This window comes from Rutidosis leptorrhynchoides, chromosome 9, assembly GCF_046630445.1.
Source record: "Rutidosis leptorrhynchoides isolate AG116_Rl617_1_P2 chromosome 9, CSIRO_AGI_Rlap_v1, whole genome shotgun sequence".
Classification (NCBI taxonomy): Eukaryota; Viridiplantae; Streptophyta; class Magnoliopsida; order Asterales; family Asteraceae; genus Rutidosis; species Rutidosis leptorrhynchoides.
This window is the reverse complement of record NC_092341.1, coordinates 251,897,644-251,922,608: the sequence shown is the minus strand read 5'-3', so window position 1 is coordinate 251,922,608 and position 24,965 is coordinate 251,897,644. Positions and strand designations below refer to the sequence as shown.

The window sequence follows — 24,965 nt, the reverse complement described above, 5'->3', positions numbered from 1 at the left end:
TTTCCTATTAGCATGGTCGACTAGTGCCTCCGCTTGAGCAATTGCGGTGGCAAGGTCTTGGACTCCTTGTCTCTCCAACTCCGTTTTAGCCCAAGGTTGCAAACCATCGAGAAAATAGAAGAGGAGAATATCATCGGGAATATCTGGGACCTCCAGGCGAAGGTTCGTGAATTCTTTAATATACTCCCGAATCGTCCCGGAATGATGTAATTTACGTAGACGACTCATCGCATCCTTTTGAGCATTCTTGGGGTAGAATTGATTCTTAAGTTCAGTAAGCAAATCATCCCAAGTATCAATAGTAAGCGTACCTTTCTCGATATCTCCATATCGACGACGCCACCATAACGCTGCGGTATCCTTCAGGTAACGGGTTGCCGTCTTGATCTTCATTGCATCATCCACTATGTTGACTCCCTCCAAGTATTGTTCCATCTCCCATATAAAATCATCAACCGCTCGGGCTTCCCGCTTCCCCACGAACGGTGACGGCTTGGGAACGTCCACCTTCGGAGCATTGCATCCAGTGTTGCCACCCCCACTAGCCATGAATATCAAACAAGAGTTCATGTTGGTTTGTAAATCCACGTGGCGTTGGTGAATAGTGGAGACCTCCCCCTCCATTTCGCCTCGCAACTTCGTAATCTCACCCATGAGCGTACCCCTTAAGTCATGGATCTCATGCCTCATGTCAACGTCTAGCACGTTGATTGCACTCTTGCAATCATCTTTCAATTCGTCAAAGTCCCCGTCCAAACCATCCAAACGTTGGTGGACGTCTTCGACATTTGCTTTCACGTCGTCCATGGATGTCTCTACATCCAGGATCCTCTTGTCCAAGTTTGCGACAAAGTCTTTGAACGTACCTCGGTTCTTCTTGGCTCCTTGGCGAGTCTCTACCCGGCCATGAGTCTCATCACCCATCACACCACTTGTTGCGCTCACATTCTTCTCGGTCTCGGTTGCCATCTCCTTGAATCGACCTTGCTCTGATACCAAATGTCACGGACTTATCTCGATAAGATCACGTGCGGCACTTAGTCTCTACTAAGTCAGCCTTACTCGGACCTTATAATGATTTAAGTAACCAAAAGAGAAAATATTATAGAACAAGTGGAATTAAAGAAAATACTTATATTGCTTGAGAATGCTTTACAAGAGAGAATGTTTGAGATTTGAGGTGTGGTGTGCCAAATGAGACCACCCCTATTTATACTACTCCTAACACAAAATGGATGGCTAAAATTAATCAAAATCAATGGTTAGGATCTAAGTACTAGAAACTTCAAGTATATACATGGAGATAGATATTTCCATGAATATTCCATACCATTCCATGAAAGAACTCATGGGAAAGTTCTGGGGAGCTTCCATGATGTTCTTAGACCTTCCATGAGGTTCTTGGATTAAAACTCTTAATTGGGTCATAATCTTAGTGGGTTGAGCCACAAACTTGTTGGGTTGTGACAATATACTATGTAAAATATATATAGTGGGGACATTTATTAAGGAGCTCGCCCTAGGCATCAAAATGATCAGGACAAATAGAGCCAAATTTGACTTACAATGACAATATTAAATAAAGCCTTTGAATCATTCGTCGATAAGTTTATGATTGTATAATCCAAATATACGCTTCAGTCATTATCCAATCGATTCTTTTACTTTATAACCTGATATCTGACCAAATACAATAAACAAACATCCTGATAATGGCAATTAGATCCAAGTATCCATAACCACTGAAACATTAATTAATTAATTTAATTATTTAATTAAATACTAATACAAATCATCAAAACGACATCGCTTAACCCAAAACCCTCGTAAAGTCACAAAAGGTAGCCGTTACCAAAAGAGCGTCCATATCTCTCTAACGTTCTGCATTTTCTTCCCAATCATTCATCACAGTTGATCATCATCTGATAAATCACATACACTTTTCTTTACAATTTTCCTCGATAATCTGATGGAATCGAAAGGCGGTGTAGTGGCAGCGGCTGTGACGGTAACACCGTCAAAGTCAAAGGTTGCTAATCAGTCAAAATCGCCGGAGAATGTAAACCCTAACGTCACAAGCCCTAATTTGAAAGCTTCAAGTTCGCCAGCTATCAAATCAGCGAATAAACTTCAGAAATCGGCAATGAAGAAGCCAAATCCGATCTCTTCACCTAAAAATAAGATTCGTGAGAGGAAATTTGTGGTGGCAAAGAAGAATTCAAAAACAGAGAAAGATAAAACCCTAGTTTCAGTTGAGTGCAAATGTAAGGCTGCTGGTAATACTAATAGGTGTTTGTGTGTTGCTTATGAGACACTTAGGGCTTCTCAAGAGGAGTTCTTTAAGATCCGGAATGAAGTTGCGGAATCGAACGCTGATTTAGTAACCGAGGTGGTTGTTGAAATGCCTGGCGAAAAGAGAAAGAGTATTCCTGAACCTGGATCGGGACGAGTGATGAGTTTGATTAAGGCGTTTGAGAATAAACTTACTTTACCGAATTCTGATGATGAGAAAGGGGATGAGGTGGAGGAAGTTGAGGATAAATCTGAAAGTGATTCGAAATGGGAATTGGATTCTGTGTCATTTTCTGCATCGGATCTTTTAATGACGGCGGATAATTTGGGATTGAAATCACGTGTTTCTTCTTCGTTAGATTGTAAGCATGAGAGGTTAGTTCTTCATAAGTGGATTAAATTACTTTAATTTTTCATTCAATTTGTTACATTTTGATTCTGACTTGTACTTGTATGTTTGTTTGGGATTCTAAACAGGAGTTCGAGTGGTGGAAGGCAAAGCAGACGAAATGTATGTTGTTAATCATCATTGATGTATCTGTATTACATTAAGTTTATGTTGATCGGGTTACTGAATCGTATAAATGATTATGCAGAGCTCTGAATCAGCTTCAACTTTTGGTGGTAGCAGATGGAAAAGGAGGACAGTTAGAGCTACTTCCCAGCAACCTTTTAAACTCAGAACAGAGGTTAGCAGTTACAGTCACTTTGGCCAAAATTTCACATGCTGATTAGTAAATTTTCATTATAAATCAATGATTTGTGTTGTGTAAATGAGTTTCTTTTCTGAGAAAAGTGACAATTAATTAAAGCAAACTGCTGATAATGATTTGATATAACTTAATAAGATTAAAACCACATGCAAGGAAAGAAACGTTTCACTAAGTATTATAGTTTTCTCTAATTACAAGGATATGCACTAACTTTTATATCTCTTGTAATTAGGAGACTAATCTCACAAATGCTCTACTTAACTATTAATATACAAGGAGAAGCTTGTATTAGGGATGCATATATGATCCTGCAAAGTGCTCTATTAATCTGTGTATATTAATCAAGTAATTAATCAATTATATGAGTTTGTATCTTTGCCCTCATTAACTCACCAAGCTGTTGCATTATTTGTCTCTAGCAAAGAGGAAGGTCGAAGCAGGAAGAATTAATGAAAAAAGTTAAGGAAATGATGATTGAGCAAGAAAAGCAACGAGTTCCCATTGCTCAAGGCCTCCCATGGACGACAGATGAACCAGAGGTGAGCAATTTTGTAGTTGTAGCTGTTTTTTAATGAAATGTTTTTTAATGATGGACCTTTGAATTATTTCAGTGCCTGGTGAAACCACCTGTGAAAGAAAGTACACGACCGGTTGATTTGGTATTGCACAGTGATGTGAGGGCTGTTGAGCGTGCTGAATTTGACCATCAGGTATAACTTTGACTCAAACAATAGGTGCAACTCGTAAACTAAGTGTTTAGATAGTTATACCCTTGATTATGTACTAGTCAAACCAAATATGCTCGTTTTGACTAATGATTTACTATGTTTTTACATGGCAGGTGCAAGAAAAGCTTTCGTTTATTGAAGAGTACAAATTGGAAAGAGAAAGGCAGCAGAAGGTATAAATAATGCTGTTTTTGATTTACCGTATGGTGTATTTATGCTTGAACTCAAACGCGTTGATCAAATTTTTTCCTTATCTATAGTTGGAAGAAGAGGAAGAATTAAGGAGGTTAAGGAAGGAACTTGTACCAAAGGCTCAACCAATGCCTTATTTTGACAGACCTTTTATCCCAAGAAGGTAATAAAGCATACTAAATGTCATTACAGAAAATTTTTGTATAAAAAACTTGTAAATTGTGCTATAAGACCCTTTAAGACATGTTTCTCAGACGTTATGTTTTAATAAAGAAAAAAAATTTGGTCAATATATGCACTTTGTAATGTAATGTATGAGAAATGTGTCTTAAAGAAGCACTTAAATTGATCAACTTTCAATTCGAAAATTATGGAGAGTTGCCAGTCTCTGTATAAATCATATGTTGCATAATTACCATCATTTTTGTTTAATAGTTCTGAGAGTTATAGTTTCTATCTAAATCTACATAATATTTACTAACATACTTCTACAATAGTGTGATGTCATATTTGTTGTGTTAATGCCATAAACCGAAAGTGTACTTAATTTAGTTTCAAGCCATAAACTTGTTAAGAACCTAGCTGTATTAACTTATCCTGTGTATATGCATGTGTTATTAATATGTTTTTGTTAGGTCAGAAAAGCAACCTACAATACCAAAAGAGCCAAAGTTCCACAACCACCCTCAGCATAAGAAGATCAAGTGTTGCATGTCTTTGAGTGACATCTATGCTCAGTGCCAATAATGACCATTTTTTCTGCTTAGATGTCTTCTATTTCTTGTTGGGATGCAATTAAGCTGGTTGCAGTTTTGGGCAAACGATGTTGATTTGTTACATATGTTCACGGCTAGTCATTTTGAAAATGAAATCCAGATTCTTTGTGTATTACTGAGTTCTGTTACTTTCATCATGATATATAATCTGGATTCCAGGTTTCTTTATAGTTTATGAATGATCATGCCTTTTGGAAATCGGAATAGTCCGTAGATCAGATTCTTCTGACTGACGTCTTAGCAAATTTGAGCATTTAGGTCTCGTCTCTTGACAGTTTGATGACCATATCAAGCCTACATACCTTAATCTACAGTGTAGCATTATCCAACAGTGTAGCATTATCTATCTTACATAGACTTATAATTGTGATTAGAATATAAATGAAAATGGTTCAACCAATGTGTTATTATCATTTTGATATGTTTTGCAAAATTATTAAAGTTTTACGGATTTGCAAGAACCGAGACCGTGAGTTGAGTAAGTGGGCACATCAGCCATATGCGCCCATGCCAGCCGAGAACCTATCAACTTCCAAACAAGCCAATTTTGAAAGCCACAATGCAACTCAAATACACCCCTTTTGATTACCATAAGTCGTTTACTAAGCTGAAAATGATTGTTTTTTTAACCTTTGATGTGAAAGTCTCGGGTTCGAGCCCTCTTGGTGCTACCCCAGTTGTGAGGGTCACAATACTTTTTCTTTTTTGTAAAGAATGTCTTTTTCGAGGGTATAAAATCAAAGTTTCAGGAAACATAACGGCGGTTCACCAACGATGACTCCCGGTTACCGCAAAGCAGGTAGTCACCCTAGGATTACTCGGCTCGTAAAGAGAGTCGGAAACCCAAAATATACCCAAAAACAAAAGTTTGAGGAAACTGCTTACCCATAAATCCTACTTTAGATAACAATTCGGAAGGTAAATGGTGGGACCCCACAAATGGTTTCATTAAGATGAAGACAGTCACTGGCACACGAGTAAAAGGGATGCAGGACAAAGCAAACCATTTTGTTTCAAGATACAATGCAACCAAAACCAAGTTGAGAGATATGACAACACAAAACCTACTTTTACACAATCCAAGTTTGAAGTCACACTCAATACACCACTTTTCATCACCATCAATGGATGGCTACAGTTGGGAACCTGTATAATTTAACTTTGAAGTGAAAGACTGACGTTCAAGCCAAGTCGGTCACACCCTAATTTATTTTTAAGAAATGACAGTTTCAACTTTCAAGAGCATGTATTGATCAAAGTTGAATACTCATGTTATCGATGAGTGAAACGTGAAATGCAGCATGCAAAAGGTAGTGATTTAGCTTGTAACAATAGCTCGATCAATCATTAGGACAAGTCTCGCACTACAAGAAAACGGGAATGGTAGGCTGAACCAAACCATGTATAGCTAAAAAGTCGTAAGTTTGGCTCCTACAGTTTTTTTTTTTTTTTTTTTTTTTTTTTTTTTTTTTTTTGCGAAAAAAACGAATACTCATATAGAAACGAGGTCGTTTTCCAATGGAAAACGCCCTCAACAGGAGTACAGATGGACAAGAGGGAAACAGGGAAGCTACCAATAAACAAAACGAGCCTCCCTAACAACCCGAACAAAACCTTACAAACATAAATAACCAAACAAAAAACCGAAAAATACATGAAAATACAAGGACGAAACCAAATGAAGAACAGTTGACGGACCCCAACAATCAACCTCGAGGGTCCGCCCTTTTCAATTTACCATTGACTGTCTCTTTCAAAGAATTTTTTCCGGATCGATTCTCAATCTTGTAAGATAACACATTAGTGGATCCATCACCCGGTGCGCTCTCTCCGGCCAACCGTGTCATCATAACATCGAAAGCCGCGAAAGCCTCCACAGACATATTACCTCTCCCAATTGCCGATGAGCCACCATCTCTTCCATCTTGAGGGCCCATAAACAAGTTTTGAATTGCGTCCCCGTAATCCAAGTCGTCAATGTTGTCTTTTAGCTTAAAAGCACCCGAAATGGAAGTGGAGGCCTCGTTTGTCTTCTTTCTTGACCTCGGATTAACATCGCTAAGAATACATCTTGAAACATCTTTATTCAATACATACCACGCCATACAAAAACCGTCACACGAGGGATCCTCGCAATCACAATAACATCTACCGCTACGACCAATCAAAATCGGTTTAGGCCTTTCATCGTTCGATTCAACCTTTCTTTTAGCCAACAATTCTTCCTTCTTTTTCCTTTTATCCTTTTTCAGTCGATCCAACCTAACCGCAAACGTAACGTTATCATCATTCTTCTCCAACACATCAAGAGAAACGTCATTGGCCCCTTCGACTAGCTCCTTATAAAGAACATATGACTTAGAAATAACTCCATTAGAGGGCCTCTGCCCATTAACAGAATGCTCAAATTCACCTACTGACCCAAATTTTATACCCGATTTACATGCATTCGAGTCAAGTCCAACACAATTATCAAACACAGGACAATTAGCAACATTCATTGCAACAGAAACATCAACAATAGGGGAACAAGCAAATGAAGTAGAACCATTAGGCCGAACCTGACTCGTAACCGGAGCAACCGAATCCACGAAAACATTGGGGTCCTTCATCTTAACACAAACCGACTCAGAAAGAGTGGGTAAAGCATTGGCAACCGAAACCGTGTTGGAACACTCACCGCGATTACGAAAAGCTTCAACACCCTCAACCGGCCCACTAGACACCACAAAACGGTTAGTAGATTCAAGCAAACGTTGATCAAAGGTGTGAAAAAGGACACGGTTCAAACTACCATGATCCGAGATTTCAGAAACCCATACCTCACACCTCAAACAAACCTTGTCCCCCAAATCGACGACTACCAAATCATGTATATGCTTTACCTTGGACGACTTGATAAACGTAAACAAAGAACCGACACTTCCTAATGTCGAGGAAGATTGTGCCACTTCAATAACCTCACCGAATAATTCGGCCACCTTAGTAACACTTTCTATCGATGCATATTTGACCGGAACACCCGTGATTTCGATCCAAGCGAATCGAAAAAAGGAATCGGCCAAAACATCAAAAGGGACAGCAAGAGCGAAGTCATTAGAGCCAGCTTTTAAGATGTTATCAAAACTCACTTGATCACCACACATACACACACAACCAAACGGTCCTAGCAAACTAATACGATTAACATGTGCATTATGCGCAATTAAAAAGGATGAAACTTTGATGTCAAGCAATGGTACACTATCAATCAACATAACAGCAAGTTGTAGATTATTCGAAATTAAAGGATTAGGATTGATTTTACACCTGAGTTGGACGCTACCAGATGGTTTCGATCGCCCGAAGTTACTCGAGATTTTTTTCGGTCTTCCCACAAAAATGGGTTTTCCGAAAATCATTGACCCATTTAGCTGGGAGATCGCCTTCTTTGCATCACCTTCGTTAACAAATGAAACAAAAGCGTAACGTCTAGAAGGCCAAAACTTGACTACAGTTGATTTAGCATTACTTGGTGAAGTTTAACCATATTTAATTGCTGGATCACCTAGTGACTAGTCTGCTAATAACATTAGTTTCATTAATTAGCAATAGCTCAATATCCTATAAACTAATGCACATTGCAGAACCATCAACATTAACTCAACACCAGCTCTCATATAAAGGTACCAAAATTTTCAACAAAACATACAATATTACTAATAAGTAGAATATTACTGGAAAGACTACTACAGGTGCAAGCCTAAGTTGAACTGAAAAATTAAACTAGAAAAGAAAAACGCAGAGTTGGCCCTCTAGAGAAGTGCACTGATCAAAAGCTTACACAACACAGACGGCATGATTCAGGGTCTTCAAGATTCCTCTTCTTGAGCATCTTTCTTCTTCTTCTTCTTCTTCTCCTTCTTCTTCTTCGAGCTTTTGCTTACATCATCATCACTCACAGCAGCTAACGGAGTAACAGGGGTGTCATCATTTAGTTTATCCTTCTTTTTCTTTTTCTTCTTCTCAGACTTATCAGTATCAGATAGCAAAACTTCTTCACCCTCTTTCTTCTTTTTCTTTTTCTTCTTCTTCTCACTTGTCTCACCTTCTACCTCTTCCTCAGCTTCCTCCTTCACTTCTTCAATCTTCCTTTTTTTAGAAACTACTGGCGTATCTGTAACATCAGACTCTTCCACTTTCCTCTTATGTCCTTCATCACCATCTTCAACATCCTTTTTCTTTTTTTTCTTCTTCTTCTCACTATCAACTTTCACTTCATCCTTAACTTTCACATCATCCTTAACTTCCATAGCTTCTTCAGTCGCAGGTGCAGGTGCAGCGGCAAGACTAGCAATCACCGAATCCCCGCCAGTAGGCAAAACAACGTTTCTCAACCACTCAGCGGGTGTTTTCTCATTAGGTTTCCCATGTTTACTCAGTTTCCCTTCAGTAATCAGTTTCTTCTTCATCGAAGCAGTGGGACCCAGCCCCCATTTCCTAGGGTAAGTATCTCTATCCATAACCACCCTCTTGATCTTCGCAACAACACCATGATCACAAGTAGCCATTACAGCAGTAGTCATCTCAGCTATACCTAAAGCAATCGCCTCCCCCTTTGTCGTCATCAACACAACTTCTTCACCATTCTCAATATCATTTTCAAATCTTAACAACCCTGGAATCATCAACTTAGCACCATAACAGATAGCATTCACAGCTGAATCCTTCACAACCAATCTCTTATAACTAGTCAACAACACTTCTAATGGCATAATCACACGCCTCAAATACGTCTCGTCTCTGTAATTATCATACATCCATTGCGCATCCATAACATCATGCATCGTAATCATATTATCTTTCTCACCCATAATACCAGACCTAACTCTCCTCAACTCCTGCATATGTCCACCAACACCCAAAATCAACCCTAAATGAACACACAATGTCCTCACATACGTCCCAGCCTCACACGAAATCCAAAACACAACCAAATGTTTATCAGCGTCGTACTCCAACAATTTACTCTCGTAAATAGTTCTAATCCGAAGCTGCCGTTTAACAGCCGAAATCAACGGAGGACGTTGAAAAACCGCACCTGTTAACGTCTCCAACGCCCTGGCTACTTTAGCAACATCAGGTACAGCGGAATGCAACCGCGCAACACAAACATACTCTTTACCTGCACCTTGTTGTGACTTAACTAGCCTAGTAGCTCTATCAATACACACAATTAAGTTTCCAGTAACTTTAGGATCGAGTGTACCACTATGTCCTGTTTTTTCAACTCGAAGAATTCGCTTAATCCAGGCTACAACTTCATGAGAGCTAGGGTTTGCAGGTTTATCTAAATTAATAACACCATACCTAATGTACTCAGCGAGTGGCCGTTTCAGCGGTGAGTAACCTGACGGCAGTGGAGTGTAGTGGCCGGTACGAACGTTAAGCCGATCGTAGTTTTTGAGAAGAATCGGCCACTCGGATGTGTCGATCGACGGCGTGAAGGATTGCGGTTTGATCATGTAATCGACGGCGTCAGCGGCGTCATTTGCGTCGTCGGAGCTTTTTGACTTTGACTTCTTTTTCTTGCTCTCTGAGCGAACGATGTCGGACATGGTTGATTTCCGGTGACGGAGGGTGGAAGTTGGGTGCCAGAGAGTAAGGGGTGTATAAGGTGGCTAGGGTTTTGGTTGTGAGAGTCTTTAGGGTTTAGGTATTTTTGATTGAAGGGGTTATGTTCCTGCGTGTACTTTGAGTGATTTTATTCAAGTTATTTCATTTCATTAGTTTAAGTGACACGTGGAATTCGATTGTATGGAATAAAAAAAGAGAAAATTACTTTACTACAAAAGATAATGTGAGAAGCAAAAATCAAAAATAGACGTACCGACTATCGAAATGCAAAATTCGTCCAGTGGTAGTGACGGTAACCACTCACCATACATGGTAAAGCAAAAGAACACGAAAATCAAAAATTTGAATCGGTACCACCGGACGAATATAAGCATTCCTATAGTAGAGAGTTACACGTGTCGATTGGTGAGTAGTTACCTCCAGTACCGACGAATGAATTTCGCATTCTGACGCTCCGTACATTTATTTTTTAATTTTGATTTTAACATCGTCTGTTGCAGTAATTTTCTCATAAAAAAAGGAGTGATAATTTTTTAAACCACAAACTCAAAATATACATCATACCATCTTTTTACGTTAACGATTCTTTAAATAATTTAATATATAGAATACTTAACTAATTCATTAATTTGTTGAGCTAAAATATAATATACTTATATAATTAATAATAATACTCCCTTCGTCCCAAAAAAACTGTCTACATTACCATTTTTGTTTGTCACAAAATTATTATGCCTTACTCTAAATAACCATTAAAAATTATTAAAGTTTCAATTATGTCCCTATTAATTTTGGATGTGACGACCCGAAAATTTTCGACCAAATTTAAACTTAATCTTTATATAATTTTGACACGATAAGCAAAGTCTGTAATGTTGAATATTAAAATTTATAAACTATTTTCCTGTAATCATTTACCTTTGGACTATGCCCGACGATTCACGAACAATGGTGTGTATATATATATATATATATATATATATATATATATATATATATATATATATATATATAGTGAAAGTATATATAATAATTTAAAAATATAATTTAAACATTAGAATTAAAGATGCAAAATACTTCATGATTTAAAAATAAAAACCTGTTAAGTAATAAAGATATATATAGTATTTTAAAAGATATATTTAAAAACTTTGGAATACAGTAATTAAAAATACTCATTTTTTTTATTTAAAGTTAATAACAAATAATTATATATTAAAAATGGTTGGTTAATATATGAATTTCTATACACTGTTATACATATGAAAATATTGAAAAAGAAATAATATATATTATAGGTAGAAATTTATATTATTTCAATCTACGTAAAATAATCATGTATTAAAAATTAATTGGTTATATTGTTATTATTATTATTATCATTATTGATTAAAGATATTATTGTTATGGCTATGATTATAATTATAATTATCATATAAAAGATAATAAAAGAAAATACTAAATAAGATGGTTAGGAAATTATAAGCATAGATATGTATATAAATACATTGTTATATTATTACTAATATTATTATAATTAGTATTATTATTAGTATCATCAATATTATTATTATTATCATTTTATAATTACTTTTATTCTTATTATTAATATTAGTATAATTTCAATATAATTATTAGTAATATTATTATTATTATATTTCTATTATTATTAGTATTAGTATTCTTATTAAAATTAATAAAATTCTTAAATTTATTAATAGATTTATATTATTAGGTAATATTACAAAATTTAATATGATATATACATAAATATATATACACATAAGTATATACATATAAATACAGTTATATATTTATAATAAATACAGATTCATACGCGTAAGTAATATCAATTATCAGATTCGTTATTTCTTTGTCTGTTTTCTTTTTTTTCCCTGTCCTTCTCCTACCCGTGATTAATTGTCGATGGAATCTCCCTTATAATGAAATCGATTGTATCATGTTTGAGGAAAATAAGTCGTTCAAATCCTTTCACTATATTTATCAATTACAATTTTTCTTTTACAGAATCAATTTTTTTTTTACTGATAACCTGTGTTCTTGACAAATTATACCATAATTCGAATTCGACTATCATTTAAAAATCTAAAAGTGCAGTTAGGTTAGGATTCAATTAGTCAATCTTTCTGCAAAATATCATTTTTCAATTCTTCAAATCAAAGATGAATTTTGAATTCAAAGATAACTTTTAAAAAGTCAACCAAATCGTTCTTGGCAAAATTTGAACTCGTTTTGATATCTCTAGTTAAATTATCGATTGAGAAAGATTATAGGAGTGATTTGAAACCTATTTGGTGTTGCAAGCTTTGGCTAAAACGTTCTCCAACTCAAAATCATTAAAAAAAATTCTTTTTAAACCGCAAACAGTAGCAGCTATTTTGATATATAAATATATATATATTTTTTTTTTGTTTTTAATTAATATAAACATGTGATTTTGATTAATTGATATTACCTTGAGATATCAAAAATCGTTGTTGTGATGATTTGAATCATTGTTTGGTCTATTAATTTTTTTAAAGAAGAAGAAGAATAAAGGAAACAGAAAAGTAGGTTTAATAAATTTTGGGTTTGGGTTTAGTCAGATATGAACGGACAGAGGAATGGTTTGATGGGTTTTCGGGTTAACGAGAGGTCGGGGGTTCGAGTCCCGGCCGTGGCGTTTTTTTTTTAAAGCTTCTCTTCAAAGGTTGTAACATTTATTATTATCATTATTATTAATTTTATTGTTATTATTATTATGATGATTAATCATTATTATTACTATCATTAGTGTTATGAATATTATTATCACTACTAAAATTAATATTAATATCATTATTACTAGTATTATAATTATTATTATTATTATTATCATCTTAATTATAAGCATCATAACCGTTATTAGTATTATATTTGATATTATGAGTATTATTAATTATTGTTATTGTTATGTTAATATTAATATTATGATTGTTATTATTATCATTTTAGTTATTATTATGTAATATCACTAAGTATTAATAGTATTATTATTATTATTATCATGGATATAAGTATGATTATTATTATTATTATGAATATAATTATTATTATTATTATTATTATTGTTATTACGAAAATAACACAAACTATTATTATTATCATTAATATTAGTATTAATATCTTTTATAAATAATAGAAGTGTTAATATTGACATAAGTAATATTATTATCACAAATATTATTATTATGTAAATACTAAAATCAGTATCATGACTATCATTAACAGAAAAATCAATATTGTTACAAGTATTATTATTATTGTCACTATTATTATTATTACTATGATTCTTATTATAATTATTATTATAAGTAATGTTATTATTAATATTATCATTATAATCAAATACAACTTTTAATTACTATATTATTAAGTGTGTAAAAATATACTCATAAGTAATATTACATATAAGTATGAATATATTATATTAACAATTTTTATATAAATATTCATATAAAACAAATTAGGTATTTTTAATATATATATATATATATATATATATATATATATATATATATATATATATATATATACATATATATATATATATATATATATATATATATATATATATATATATATATATATAACTATATAAATAATAATCATTTTCAAATATATACACAAATTAAATAAATAATATATAAAGTTATAATATATGAAATTGTTCGATTACGATTATATGTATTAATGAATACATAAATGATATAGGTTCGTGAATCCAAGGCTAACCCTGCATTGTTCAGTTCAGTCGTATGAATATTTTTACTACAAAATATCGTATTGTGAGTTCATTTGATTCCCTTTTACTCTTTACATTTTTGGGACTGAGAATACATGCGCTGTTTTTATAACTGTTTTATTAAATGCTTTTTTGAGATATATTTTGAACTGAGAATACATGAATTGTTTTTATAAATGTTTGACGAAATAGACACAAGTACTAAAAACTACATTATATTATAGAATTATTTGGATTCAGAGGTTCGATTTCTATAAGATTGTATTATCGACCATCGGTGAGAAATTTTTGCATTGCACAATTGCATTAGCTACCGAAATGGTTCGATTTAGTAGCTACTATCGGTGAGAAATTTTGCATTGCACGACGCATTAGCTACCATTTTAGCTACCCTCGGTAAGAAATTTTTGCATTGCACGATGCATTAGCTACCGTTGTAAGATTGTTTACGGTGAGAAATTTTTGCATTGCACGATGCATTAGCTACCGTTGTTGAAATTATTTACGGTGATAAATTTTTGCATTGCACGATGCATTAGCTACCGTTGGTGAGATTGTATTGTATTTCCTTCGGTGAGAAATTTTTGCATTGCACGATGCATTAGCTACCGTTGGTGAAATTTTATTGTATTAACTACCACGATGAGAAATTTTTGCATTGCACGACGCATTAGCTACCGTTGGTGAGTTTGTTTTGAAAGATTCTGGTGTTCTTCATATGAATGATTTTTACAGCAGTGAGCAGACCTGCACATATTGTTTTCGAAATATGTGTATCTTGTGGTATATCAAAATGATGAATTTTATTACTTATGATAAACCTATGAACTCACCAACCTTTTGGTTGACACTTTAAAGCATGTTTATTCTCAGGTATGAAATGAAATGTCCCGTTCTTATTGATTAAAAACGTTCCATATTAATTGATTTCGTTGCGAGATTTTGACCTCTATATGAGACGTTTTTTCAAAGACTGCATTCATTTTTAAAACAAATCATAACCTTTATTTCATAAATAAAAGTTTAAAAATCTTTACGCAGATTATCAAATAATGATAATCTAAAATATCCTGTTTACACACGACCATTACATAATGGTTTACAATACAAATATGTTACATCGAAATCAGTTTTTTGAATGCAGTTTTTACACAATATCATACAAACATGGACTCCAAATCTTGTCCTTATTTTAGTATGCAACAGCGGAAGCTCTTAGTATTCACCTGAGAATAAACATGCTTTAAACGTCAACAAAAATGTTGGTGAGTTATAGGTTTAACCTATATATATCAAATCGTAACAATAGACCACAAGATTTCATATTTCAATACACATCCCATACATAGAGATAAAAATCATTCATATGGTGAACACCTGGTAACCGACATTAACAAGATGCATATATAAGAATATCCCCATCATTCCGGGACACCCTTCGGATATGATATAAATTTCGAAGTACTAAAGCATCCGGTACTTTGGATGGGGTTCGTCGGGCCCATAGATCTATCTTTAGGATTCGCGTCAATTAGGGTGTCTGTTCCCTAATTCTTAGATTACCAGACTTAATAAAAAGGGGCATATTCGATTTTGATAATTCAACCATAGAATGTAGTTTCGATTACTTGTGTCTATTTCGTAAAACATTTATAAAACCTGCATGTATTCTCATCCCAAAAATATTAGATTTTAAAAGTGGGACTATAACTCACTTTCACCAAATATCACTTCGTCGAGAATTTGACTTGGCCACGGGTTGATTTACGAACCTATAACAATATATACATATATCAAAATATGATCGAAATATATTCACAATATTTTCTTTATTACTTGTTGATGATTTTTAGTTGTCCAGTTAGCGGTCCGATGTTAGAAGTCCACAATTAATCGTACATGAATAATTTAATTATATATCTTGAATCAATCCACGACCCAGTGTATACATATCTCAGTATTGATCACAACTCAAACTATATATATTTTGGCATCAACCTCAACCCTGTATAGCTAACTCCAACATTCACATATAGAGTGTCTATGGTTGTTTCGAAATATATATAGATGTGTCGACATGATAGGTCGAAACATTGTATACGTGTCTATGGTATCTCAAGATTACATAATATACAATACAAGTTGATTAAGTTATGGTTGGAATAGATTTGTTACCAATTTTCACGTAGCTAAAATGAGTAGTTTTTACCAATTTTGTTTTGCTCGCCATTTCTTCGTTTCTAATCCGTTTTGAGTGATTTAAGCGGCCACGGTTTCGTATTGAACTTGAATTTATGAAACTAAACAGAAAAGGTATAGGTTTATAGTCGGAAATACAAGTTACAAGTCGTTTTTGAAAGAGGTAGTCATTTCCGTCGAAAGAACGACATCTTGATGACTGTTTTGAAAAACATACTTTCACTTTGAGTTTAACCATGATTTTTGGATATGGTTTCATGTTCATAAGAAAAATCATTTTCCCAGAAGTATAGCTTTTAAATCAAAGTTTTTCATAGTTTTTAATTATCCAAACCAAAACAGCCTCTGGTTGTAACTACGATGGCGTAAATCCGGTTTTATGGTGTTTATCGTGTTTCTGGGTTTTAAATCATTAAGTTAGCATATCATATAGATATAGAAAATGTGTATAGTTGATTTTAAAAGTGTAGTTAGAAGGATTAACTTTATTTGCGAACAAGTTTAGAATTAACTAAACTATGTTCTATTGATTACAAGTTTACCACTTCGAATATGATAGCTTTTCATGTATGAATCGAATGATGTTATGAACATCATTAATACCTCAAGTTCCTTGGATAAACCTACTGGAAATTAGAAAAATGGATCTAGCTTCAACGGATCCTTGGATGGCTCGAAGTTCTTGAAGCAGAATCATGACACGAAAACAAGTTCAAGTAAGATCATCACTCGAAATAAGATTGTTATAGTTATAGAAATTGAACCAAAGTTTGAATATGAGTATTACCTTATATTAGAAAGATATATTACTGTAAATAAGAAAGATTTCTTGAGGTTGGATGATCACTCTACAAGATTGGAAGTAAGCTAGCAACTTGGAAGTATTCTTGATTTTATGAAACTAGAACTTGTAGAATTTATGAAGAACACTTAGAACTTGAAGATAGAACTTGAGAGAGATCAATTAGATGAAGAAAATTGAAGAATGAAAGTGTTTGTAGGTGTTTTTGGTCATTGGTGTATGGATTAGATATAAAGGATATGTAATTTTGTTTTCATGTAAATAAGTCATGAATGATTACTCATATTTTTGTAATTTTATGAGATATTTCATGCTAGTTGCCAAATGATGGTTCCCACATGTGTTAGGTGACTCACATGAGCTGCTAAGAGCTGATCATTGGAGTGTATATACCAATAGTACATACATCTAAAAGCTGTGTATTGTACGAGTACGAATACGGGTGCATACGAGTAGAATTGTTGATGAAACTGAACGAGGATGTAATTGTAAGCATTTTTGTTAAGTAGAAGTATTTTGATAAGTGTCTTGAAGTCTTTCAAAAGTGTATGAATACATATTGAAACACTATATGTATATACATTTTAACTGAGTCGTTAAGTCATCGTTAGTCGTTACATGTAAGTGTTGTTTTGAAACCTTTTGGTTAACGATCTTGTTAAATGTTGTTAACCCAATGTTTATAATATCAAATGAGATTTTAAATTATTATATTATCATGATATTATGATGTATTAATATCTCTTAATATGATATATATACATTAAATGTCGTTACAACGATAATTGTTACATATATGTCTCGTTTCAAAATCATTAAGTTAGTAGTCTTGCTTTTACATATGTAGTTCATTGTTAATATACTTAATGATATGTTTACTTATCATAATATCATGTTAACTATATATATAACCATATATATATATCATCATATAGTTTTTACAAGTTTTAACGTTCGTGAATCACCGGTCAACTTGGGTGGTCAATTGTCTATATGAAACCTATTTCAATTAATCAAGTCTTAACAAGTTTGATTGCTTAACATGTTGGAAACACTTAATCATGTAAATAACAATTTCATTTAATATAATTATAAACATGGAAAAGTTCGGGTCACTATAGTACCTACCCGTTAAATAAATTTCGTCCCGAAAGTTGGTATCTTATTTTGATTAAGTCTTTTAACCTCACGATCCATTATTTCGACGGGTTCTTCGATGAATTGAAGTTTTTCGTTAATTTGGATTTCATCTAACGGAATAGTGAGATCTTCTTTAGCAAAACATTTCTTCAAATTCGAGACGTGGAAAGTGTTATGTACAGCCGCGAGTTGTTGAGGTAACTCAAGTCGGTAAGCTGCTGGTCCAACACGATCAATAATCTTGAATGGTCCGATATACCTTGGATTTAATTTCCCTCGTTTACCAAATCGAACAACACATATCCAAGGTGCAACTTTAAGCATGACCATTTCTCCAATTTCAAACTCTATATCTTTTCTTTTACTGTCCGCGTAGCTCTTTTGTCGACTCTGGGCGGTTTTCAATCTTTGTTGAATTTGGATGATTTTCTCGGTAGTTTCTTGTATTATCTCTGGACCCATAATCTGTCTATCCCTCACTTCATTCCAACAAATTGGAGACCTGCAATTTCTGCCATAAAGTGCCTCAAACGGCGCCATCTCAATACTAGAATGATAACTGTTGTTGTAGGAAAATTCTGCTAACGGTAAGTGTCGATCCCAACTGTTTCCGAAATCAATAACACATGCTCGTAGCATGTCTTCAAGCGTTTGTATCGTTCTTTCGCTCTGCCCATCAGTTTGTGGATGATAGGCAGTACTCATGTCTAGACGAGTTCCTAATGCTTGCTGTAATGTCTGCCAGAATCTTGAAATAAATCTGCCATCCCTATCATAGATAATAGAGATTGGTATTCCATGTCTGGAGACGACTTCCTTCAAATACAGTCATGCTAACTTATCCATCTTGTCATCTTCTCTTATTGGCAGGAAGTGTGCTGATTTGGTGAGACGATCAACTATTACCCAAATAGTATCAAAACCACTTGCAGTCCTTGGCAATTTAGTGATGAAATCCATGGTAATGTTTTCCCATTTCCATTCCGGGATTTCGGGTTGTTGAAGTAGACCTGATGGTTTCTGATGCTCAGCTTTGACCTTAGAACACGTCAAACATTCTCCTACGTATTTAGCAACATCGGCTTTCATACCCGGCCACCAAAAATATTTCTTGAGATCCTTGTACATCTTTCCCGTTCCAGGATGTATTGAGTATCTGGTTTCATGAGCTTCTCTAAGTACCATTTCTCTCATATCTCTAAATTTTGGTACCCAAATCCTTTCAGCCCTATACCGGGTTCCGTCTTCCCGAATATTAAGATGCTTCTTCGATCCTTTGGGTATTTCATCCTTTAAATTTCCCTCTTTTAAAACTCCTTGTTAGGCCTCCTTTATTTGAGTAGTAAGGTTATTGTGAATCATTATATTCATAGATTTTACTCGAACGGGTTCTCTGTCCTTCCTGCTTAAGGCGTCGGCTACCACATTTGCCTTCCCCGGGTGGTAACGAATCTCAAAGTCGTAATCATTTAACAATTCAATCCACCTACGCTGCCTCATATTCAGTTGTTTCTGATTAAATATGTGTTGAAGACTTTTGTGGTTGGTATATATAATACTTTTGACCCCATATAAGTAGTTCCTCCAAGTCTTTAATGCAAAAACAACCGCGCCTAATTCCAAATCATGCGTCGTATAATTTTGTTCGTGAATCTTCAATTGTCTAGATGCATAAGCAATCACCTTCGTTCATTGCATTAATACACAACCGAGACCTTGCTTTGATGCGTCACAATAAATCACAAAATCATCATTCCCTTCAGGCAATGACACTATAGGTGCCGTAGTTAGCTTTTTCTTCAATAACTGAAACGCTTTCTCTTGTTCATCCTTCCATTCAAATTTCTTCCCTTTATGCGTTAATGCAGTCAAGGGTTTTGCTATTCTGGAAAAGTCTTGGATGAACCTTCTGTAGTAACCAGCTAGTCCTAAAAACTGGCGTATGTGTTTTGGAGTTTTCGGGGTTTCCCACTTTTCAATAGTTTCTATCTTTGCCGGATCCACCTTAATACCTTCTTTGTTCACTATGTGACCGAAGAATTGAACTTCTTCCAACCAAAATGCACACTTTGAAAACTTAGCGTACAATTCTTCCTTCCTCAATACTTCTAACACCTTTCTCAAATGTTCACCATGTTCTTGGTCATTCTTTGAGTAAATAAGTATGTCATCAATGAAAACAATGACAAACTTGTCAAGGTATGGTCCACACACTCGGTTCATAAGGTCCATGAACACAGCTGGTGCATTAGTTAAACCAAACGGCATGACCATAAACTCGTAATGACCGTAACGTGTTCTGAAAGCAGTCTTTGGAATATCATCTTCTTTCACCCGCATTTGATGATACCCGGAACGTAAGTCAATCTTTGAATAAACAGACGAGCCTTGTAGTTGATCAAATAAGTCGTCGATTCTCAGTAGTGGGTAGCGGTTCTTGATGGTAAGTTTGTTCAACTCTCGGTAGTCGATACACAACCTGAATGTACCATCTTTCTTCTTGACAAACAAAACAGGAGCTCCCCACGGTGATGTGCTTGGTCGAATGAAACCACGCTCTAAAAGTTCTTGTAATTAGCATTGCAGTTCTTTCATCTCGCTGGGTGCGAGTCTGTAAGGAGCACGAGCTATTGGTGCAGCTCCTGGTACAAGATCTATTTGAAATTCAACGGATCGATGTGGGGGTAATCCCGGTAATTCTTTCGGAAATACATCGGGAAATTCTTTTGCGACGGGAACATCATTGATGCTCTTTTCTTCAGTTGTACTTTCTCGACGTGTGCTAGAACAGCATAGCAACCTTTTCTTATTAGTTTTTGTGCCTTTAAATTACTAATAAGATGTAGCTTCGTGTTGCCCCTTTCTCCGTACACCATTAAGGGTTTTCCTTTTTCTCGTATAATGCGAATTGCATTTTTGTAACAAACGATCTCTGCTTTCACTTCTTTCAACCAGTCCATACCGATTATCACATCAAAACTCCCTAACTCTACTGTTATCAAGTCAATCTTAAATGTTTCGCTAACCAGTTTAATTTCTCGATTCCGACATATATTATCTGCTGAAATTAATTTACCATTTGCTAATTCGAGTAAAAATTTACTATCCAAAGGCGTCAATGGACAACTTAATTTAGCACAAAAATCTCTACTCATATAGCTTCTATCCGCACCCGAATCAAATAAAACGTAAGCAGGTTTATTGTCAATAAGAAACGTACCCGTAACAAGCTCCGGGTCTTCCTGTGCCTCTGCCGCATTAATATTGAAAACTCTTCCGCGACCTTGTCCATTCGTGTTCTCCTGGTTCGGGCAATTTCTAATAATGTGGCCCGGTTTTCCACATTTATAACAAACTACATTGGCATAACTTGCTCTGACACTAATTGCTCCGCCATTACTCGTTCCGACACCATTTGTTCCTTTCGTTCTGTTAACCCCTGGTCCATAGACCTCACACTTTGCCGCGCTATGACCATTTCTTTTACACTTGTTGCAAAATTTGCTGCAGAACCCCGAGTGATACTTTTCACACCTTTGGCATAGCTGCTTCTGATTGTTGTTGTTGTTGTTGTTGTTGTTGCGGTTATTATTGTTGTTGGGATGATTGTTGTAGTTACTATTGTTGTTGTTGTTATTGTTGTTGTTGTTGGGCCGTTTGTTGTAGTTGCGATTGATGTTGCGATTGTTGGAATAGTTGTTGCGATTATTGTTGTAATTGTTGTTGTTGTTGTATTGGTGATTCTTATCACCGTTTTCCTCCCACTTTCTTTTGACTTGCTTCACATTCGCCTCTTCAGCAGTCTGTTCTTTAATTCTTTCCTCAATCTGGTTCACTAGTTTGTGAGCCATTCTACATGCCTGTTGTATGGAGGCGGGCTCGTGTGAACTTATATCTTCTTGGATTCTTTCCGGTAATCCTTTCACAAACGCGTCGATCTTCTCTTCCTCATCTTCGAACGCTCCCGGACACAATAGGCATAATTCTGTGAATCGTCTTTCATACGTGGTAATATCAAATCCTTGGGTTCGTAACCCTCTAAGTTCTGTCTTGAGCTTATTGACCTCAGTTCTGGGACGGTACTTCTCGTTCATCAAGCGCTTGAATGCTGACCACGGTAGTGCGTAAGCATCATCTTATCCCACTTGCTCTAGATAGGTATTCCACCATGTTAACGCAGAACCTATGAAGGTATGCGTAGCGTACTTCACTTTGTTCTCTTCAGTACACTTACTTATGGAAAACACCTATTCGACCTTCTCGGTCCACCGTTTCAATCCGATCGGTCCTTCGATTCCATCAAATTCCAAAGGTTTGCAGGCAGTGAATTCTTTGTAGGTGCATCATACACGATTTCCTGTACTGCTAGATCCAAGGTTATTGTTGGTATGTAGCGCGGCCTGTACTGCGGCTATGTTTGAAGCAAGAAAGGCATGAAATTCCTCTTCACTCATATTCAAGGTGTGTCGAGTAGTCGGTGCCATTTCCTTCAAAATAGTCAAATGAAACGAGTTAATCATATAGAATATCAAGAATAGTCAATAGTATTTCGTAGCGTAATATGAACTTATTTATAAAAGCACTTTCTTCATATTAGCGTTTTATACTCTTTAATTCGGGTAGTACCTACCCGTTAAGTTCATACTTAGTAGCTAACATACCATTTCAACTACTACAGTTCTATATGAAAAACTAATCACAAAAAAAATATATATATCATATTCAAACCTTTATACAATAACTTGCAAAATTACAATACCGCTATTTTACATATAGCATGAAATATAGCACATAAAACTTTGATACAAAGTAGTTGCGAAGATAATTCTAGTTAATAAATAAGGCGTTCAGCAATGGCAACAAAGACACGTAATTCATACGTCCAGAAACAAGTCATGCATTCTGGTTTTACTAATACCACTTCCCATCCTTGGTCTTGTGGAACGTAACCGTTGTGACCGATAGTATGACAACGTGTTGTAACGTCGTCAAAAGGACGAAGGTTACGTAATGACCAACAGTCTCGTAATAACCTAAAAACCTCATTTCTTACCCCAATTACCGACTCTGTCACTTGTGGGAACGTTTTGTTTAATAGTTGCAGCCCGATGTTCTTTTTCTCACTTTGGTGAGAAGCGAACATTACTAACCCGTAAGCATAACATGCTTCTTTATGTTGCATGTTAGCCGCTTTTTCTAAATCATGAAGTCCTATATTCGGATACATTGAGTCAAAATAATTTCTTAACCCGTTGCGTAAAATAGCATTTGGGTTCCCCGCAATATATGTGTCAAAGTAAACACATAATAACTTATGGGTTTCCCAATGTGATATCCCCCATCTTTCAAACGAAAGCCTTTTATAAACCAAGGCATTTTTGGAACGTTCTTCGAGTGTCTTACAAACTGATTTTGCCATAAATAGTTGTGCCAAGGAATTCTGACCGACTCTAGACAAGATTTAATCAATCATGTCTCCGGGTAAGTCTTCTAAAATATTGGGTTGTCTATCCATTTTGTGTTTTTATACTGTAAAATAGACAAGAGTTAGATTCATAAAAGATACTTATTAATACAAGCAATTTTTACATATATCGTAAAGCATAAGCACACTATATTACATATATTACACCGCACACATACAACTATCTTATTCCGACTCACTCGTTTCTTCTTTTTTGAACTTGGTTCTTTTTGCTAAGTTTTTAGGGATATATGATGTTCCCCTAATACGAGCCGTCGTTTTCCACATTGGTCTAGAAAAACCTGGTGGTTTAGAGGTTCCCGGGTTATTGTTACAACTTAAGAAATACGGGTGTTGACGATACATATAAAGTTCATCGGGGTTGGAATCAGATTTCTCTATTTTTATGCCCTTTCGCTTATTGTTCTCTTTTGCCTTTTTAAATTCAGTTGGGGTAATTTCTATAACATCATCGGAATCCTCGTCGGGATCCGATTCATCGGAGAATTGGTAATCCTCCCAATATTTTGCTTCCTTGGCGGAAACACCGTTGACCATAATTAACCTTGGTCGGTTAGTTGAGGGTTTTCTTTTACTTAACCGTTTTATTATTTTCCCCACCGGTTCCATTTCTTCATCCGGTTCCGATTCTTCTTCCGGTTCCGATTCTTCTTCCGGTTCCGACTCTTCTTCCGGTTCCTCTTCGGGAACTTGTGAATCAGTCCACGAATCATTCCAATTTACATTTGACTCTTCATTATTATTAGGTGAGTCAATGGGACTTGTTCTAGAGGTAGACATCTATCACATAATATCAAACGCGTTAAGAGATTAATATATCACATAATATTCACATGTTAAAAATATATAGTTTCCAACAAAATTTGTTAAGCAATCATTTTTCAAGTAAACACGGTCGAAGTCCAGACTCACTAATGCATCCTAACAAACTCGATAAGACACACTAATGCAAAATTCTGGTTCTCTAAGACCAACGCTCAGATACCAACTGAAATGTCCCGTTCTTATTGATTAAAAATGTTCCATATTAATTGATTTCATTGCGAGGTTTTGACCTCTATATGAGACGTTTTTTTCAAAGACTGCATTCATTTTTAAAACAAACCATAACCTTTATTTCATAAATAAAAGTTTAAAAAGCTTTACGTAGATTATCAAATAATGATAATCTAAAATATCCTGTTTACACACGACCATTACATAATGGTTTACAATACAAATATGTTACATCGAAATCA

At 35.0% G+C, this 24,965-nt stretch overlaps 2 protein-coding genes across 3 annotated transcripts; one reads left to right on the top strand and one right to left on the bottom strand.

The window, feature by feature from the left end:
* Positions 1-1,691: 1,691 nt before the first annotated feature.
* LOC139866672 (microtubule-destabilizing protein 60-like) lies at positions 1,692-5,063 on the top strand. Of its 2 annotated transcripts, none has more exons than XM_071854964.1 (8): positions 1,692-2,667; positions 2,770-2,803; positions 2,889-2,981; positions 3,425-3,544; positions 3,617-3,715; positions 3,847-3,906; positions 3,994-4,088; positions 4,566-5,063. In XM_071854964.1, the coding sequence occupies exons 1-8, from the start codon at positions 1,970-1,972 to the stop codon at positions 4,618-4,620; spliced, it is 1,254 nt and encodes a 417-aa protein (XP_071711065.1). In that variant the 5' UTR covers positions 1,692-1,969; the 3' UTR covers positions 4,621-5,063. The 2 variants fall into 2 exon arrangements, with proteins under 2 accessions (XP_071711065.1, XP_071711064.1); XM_071854963.1 differs by having other exon boundaries at positions 4,561-5,063.
* Positions 5,064-8,344: 3,281 nt separating this feature from the next.
* Positions 8,345-10,458, bottom strand: LOC139865960 (H/ACA ribonucleoprotein complex subunit 4-like). The gene has a single exon (XM_071854079.1). The coding sequence runs from the start codon at positions 10,296-10,298 to the stop codon at positions 8,553-8,555; it is 1,746 nt and encodes a 581-aa protein (XP_071710180.1). The 5' UTR covers positions 10,299-10,458; the 3' UTR covers positions 8,345-8,552.
* Positions 10,459-24,965: the final 14,507 nt, after the last annotated feature.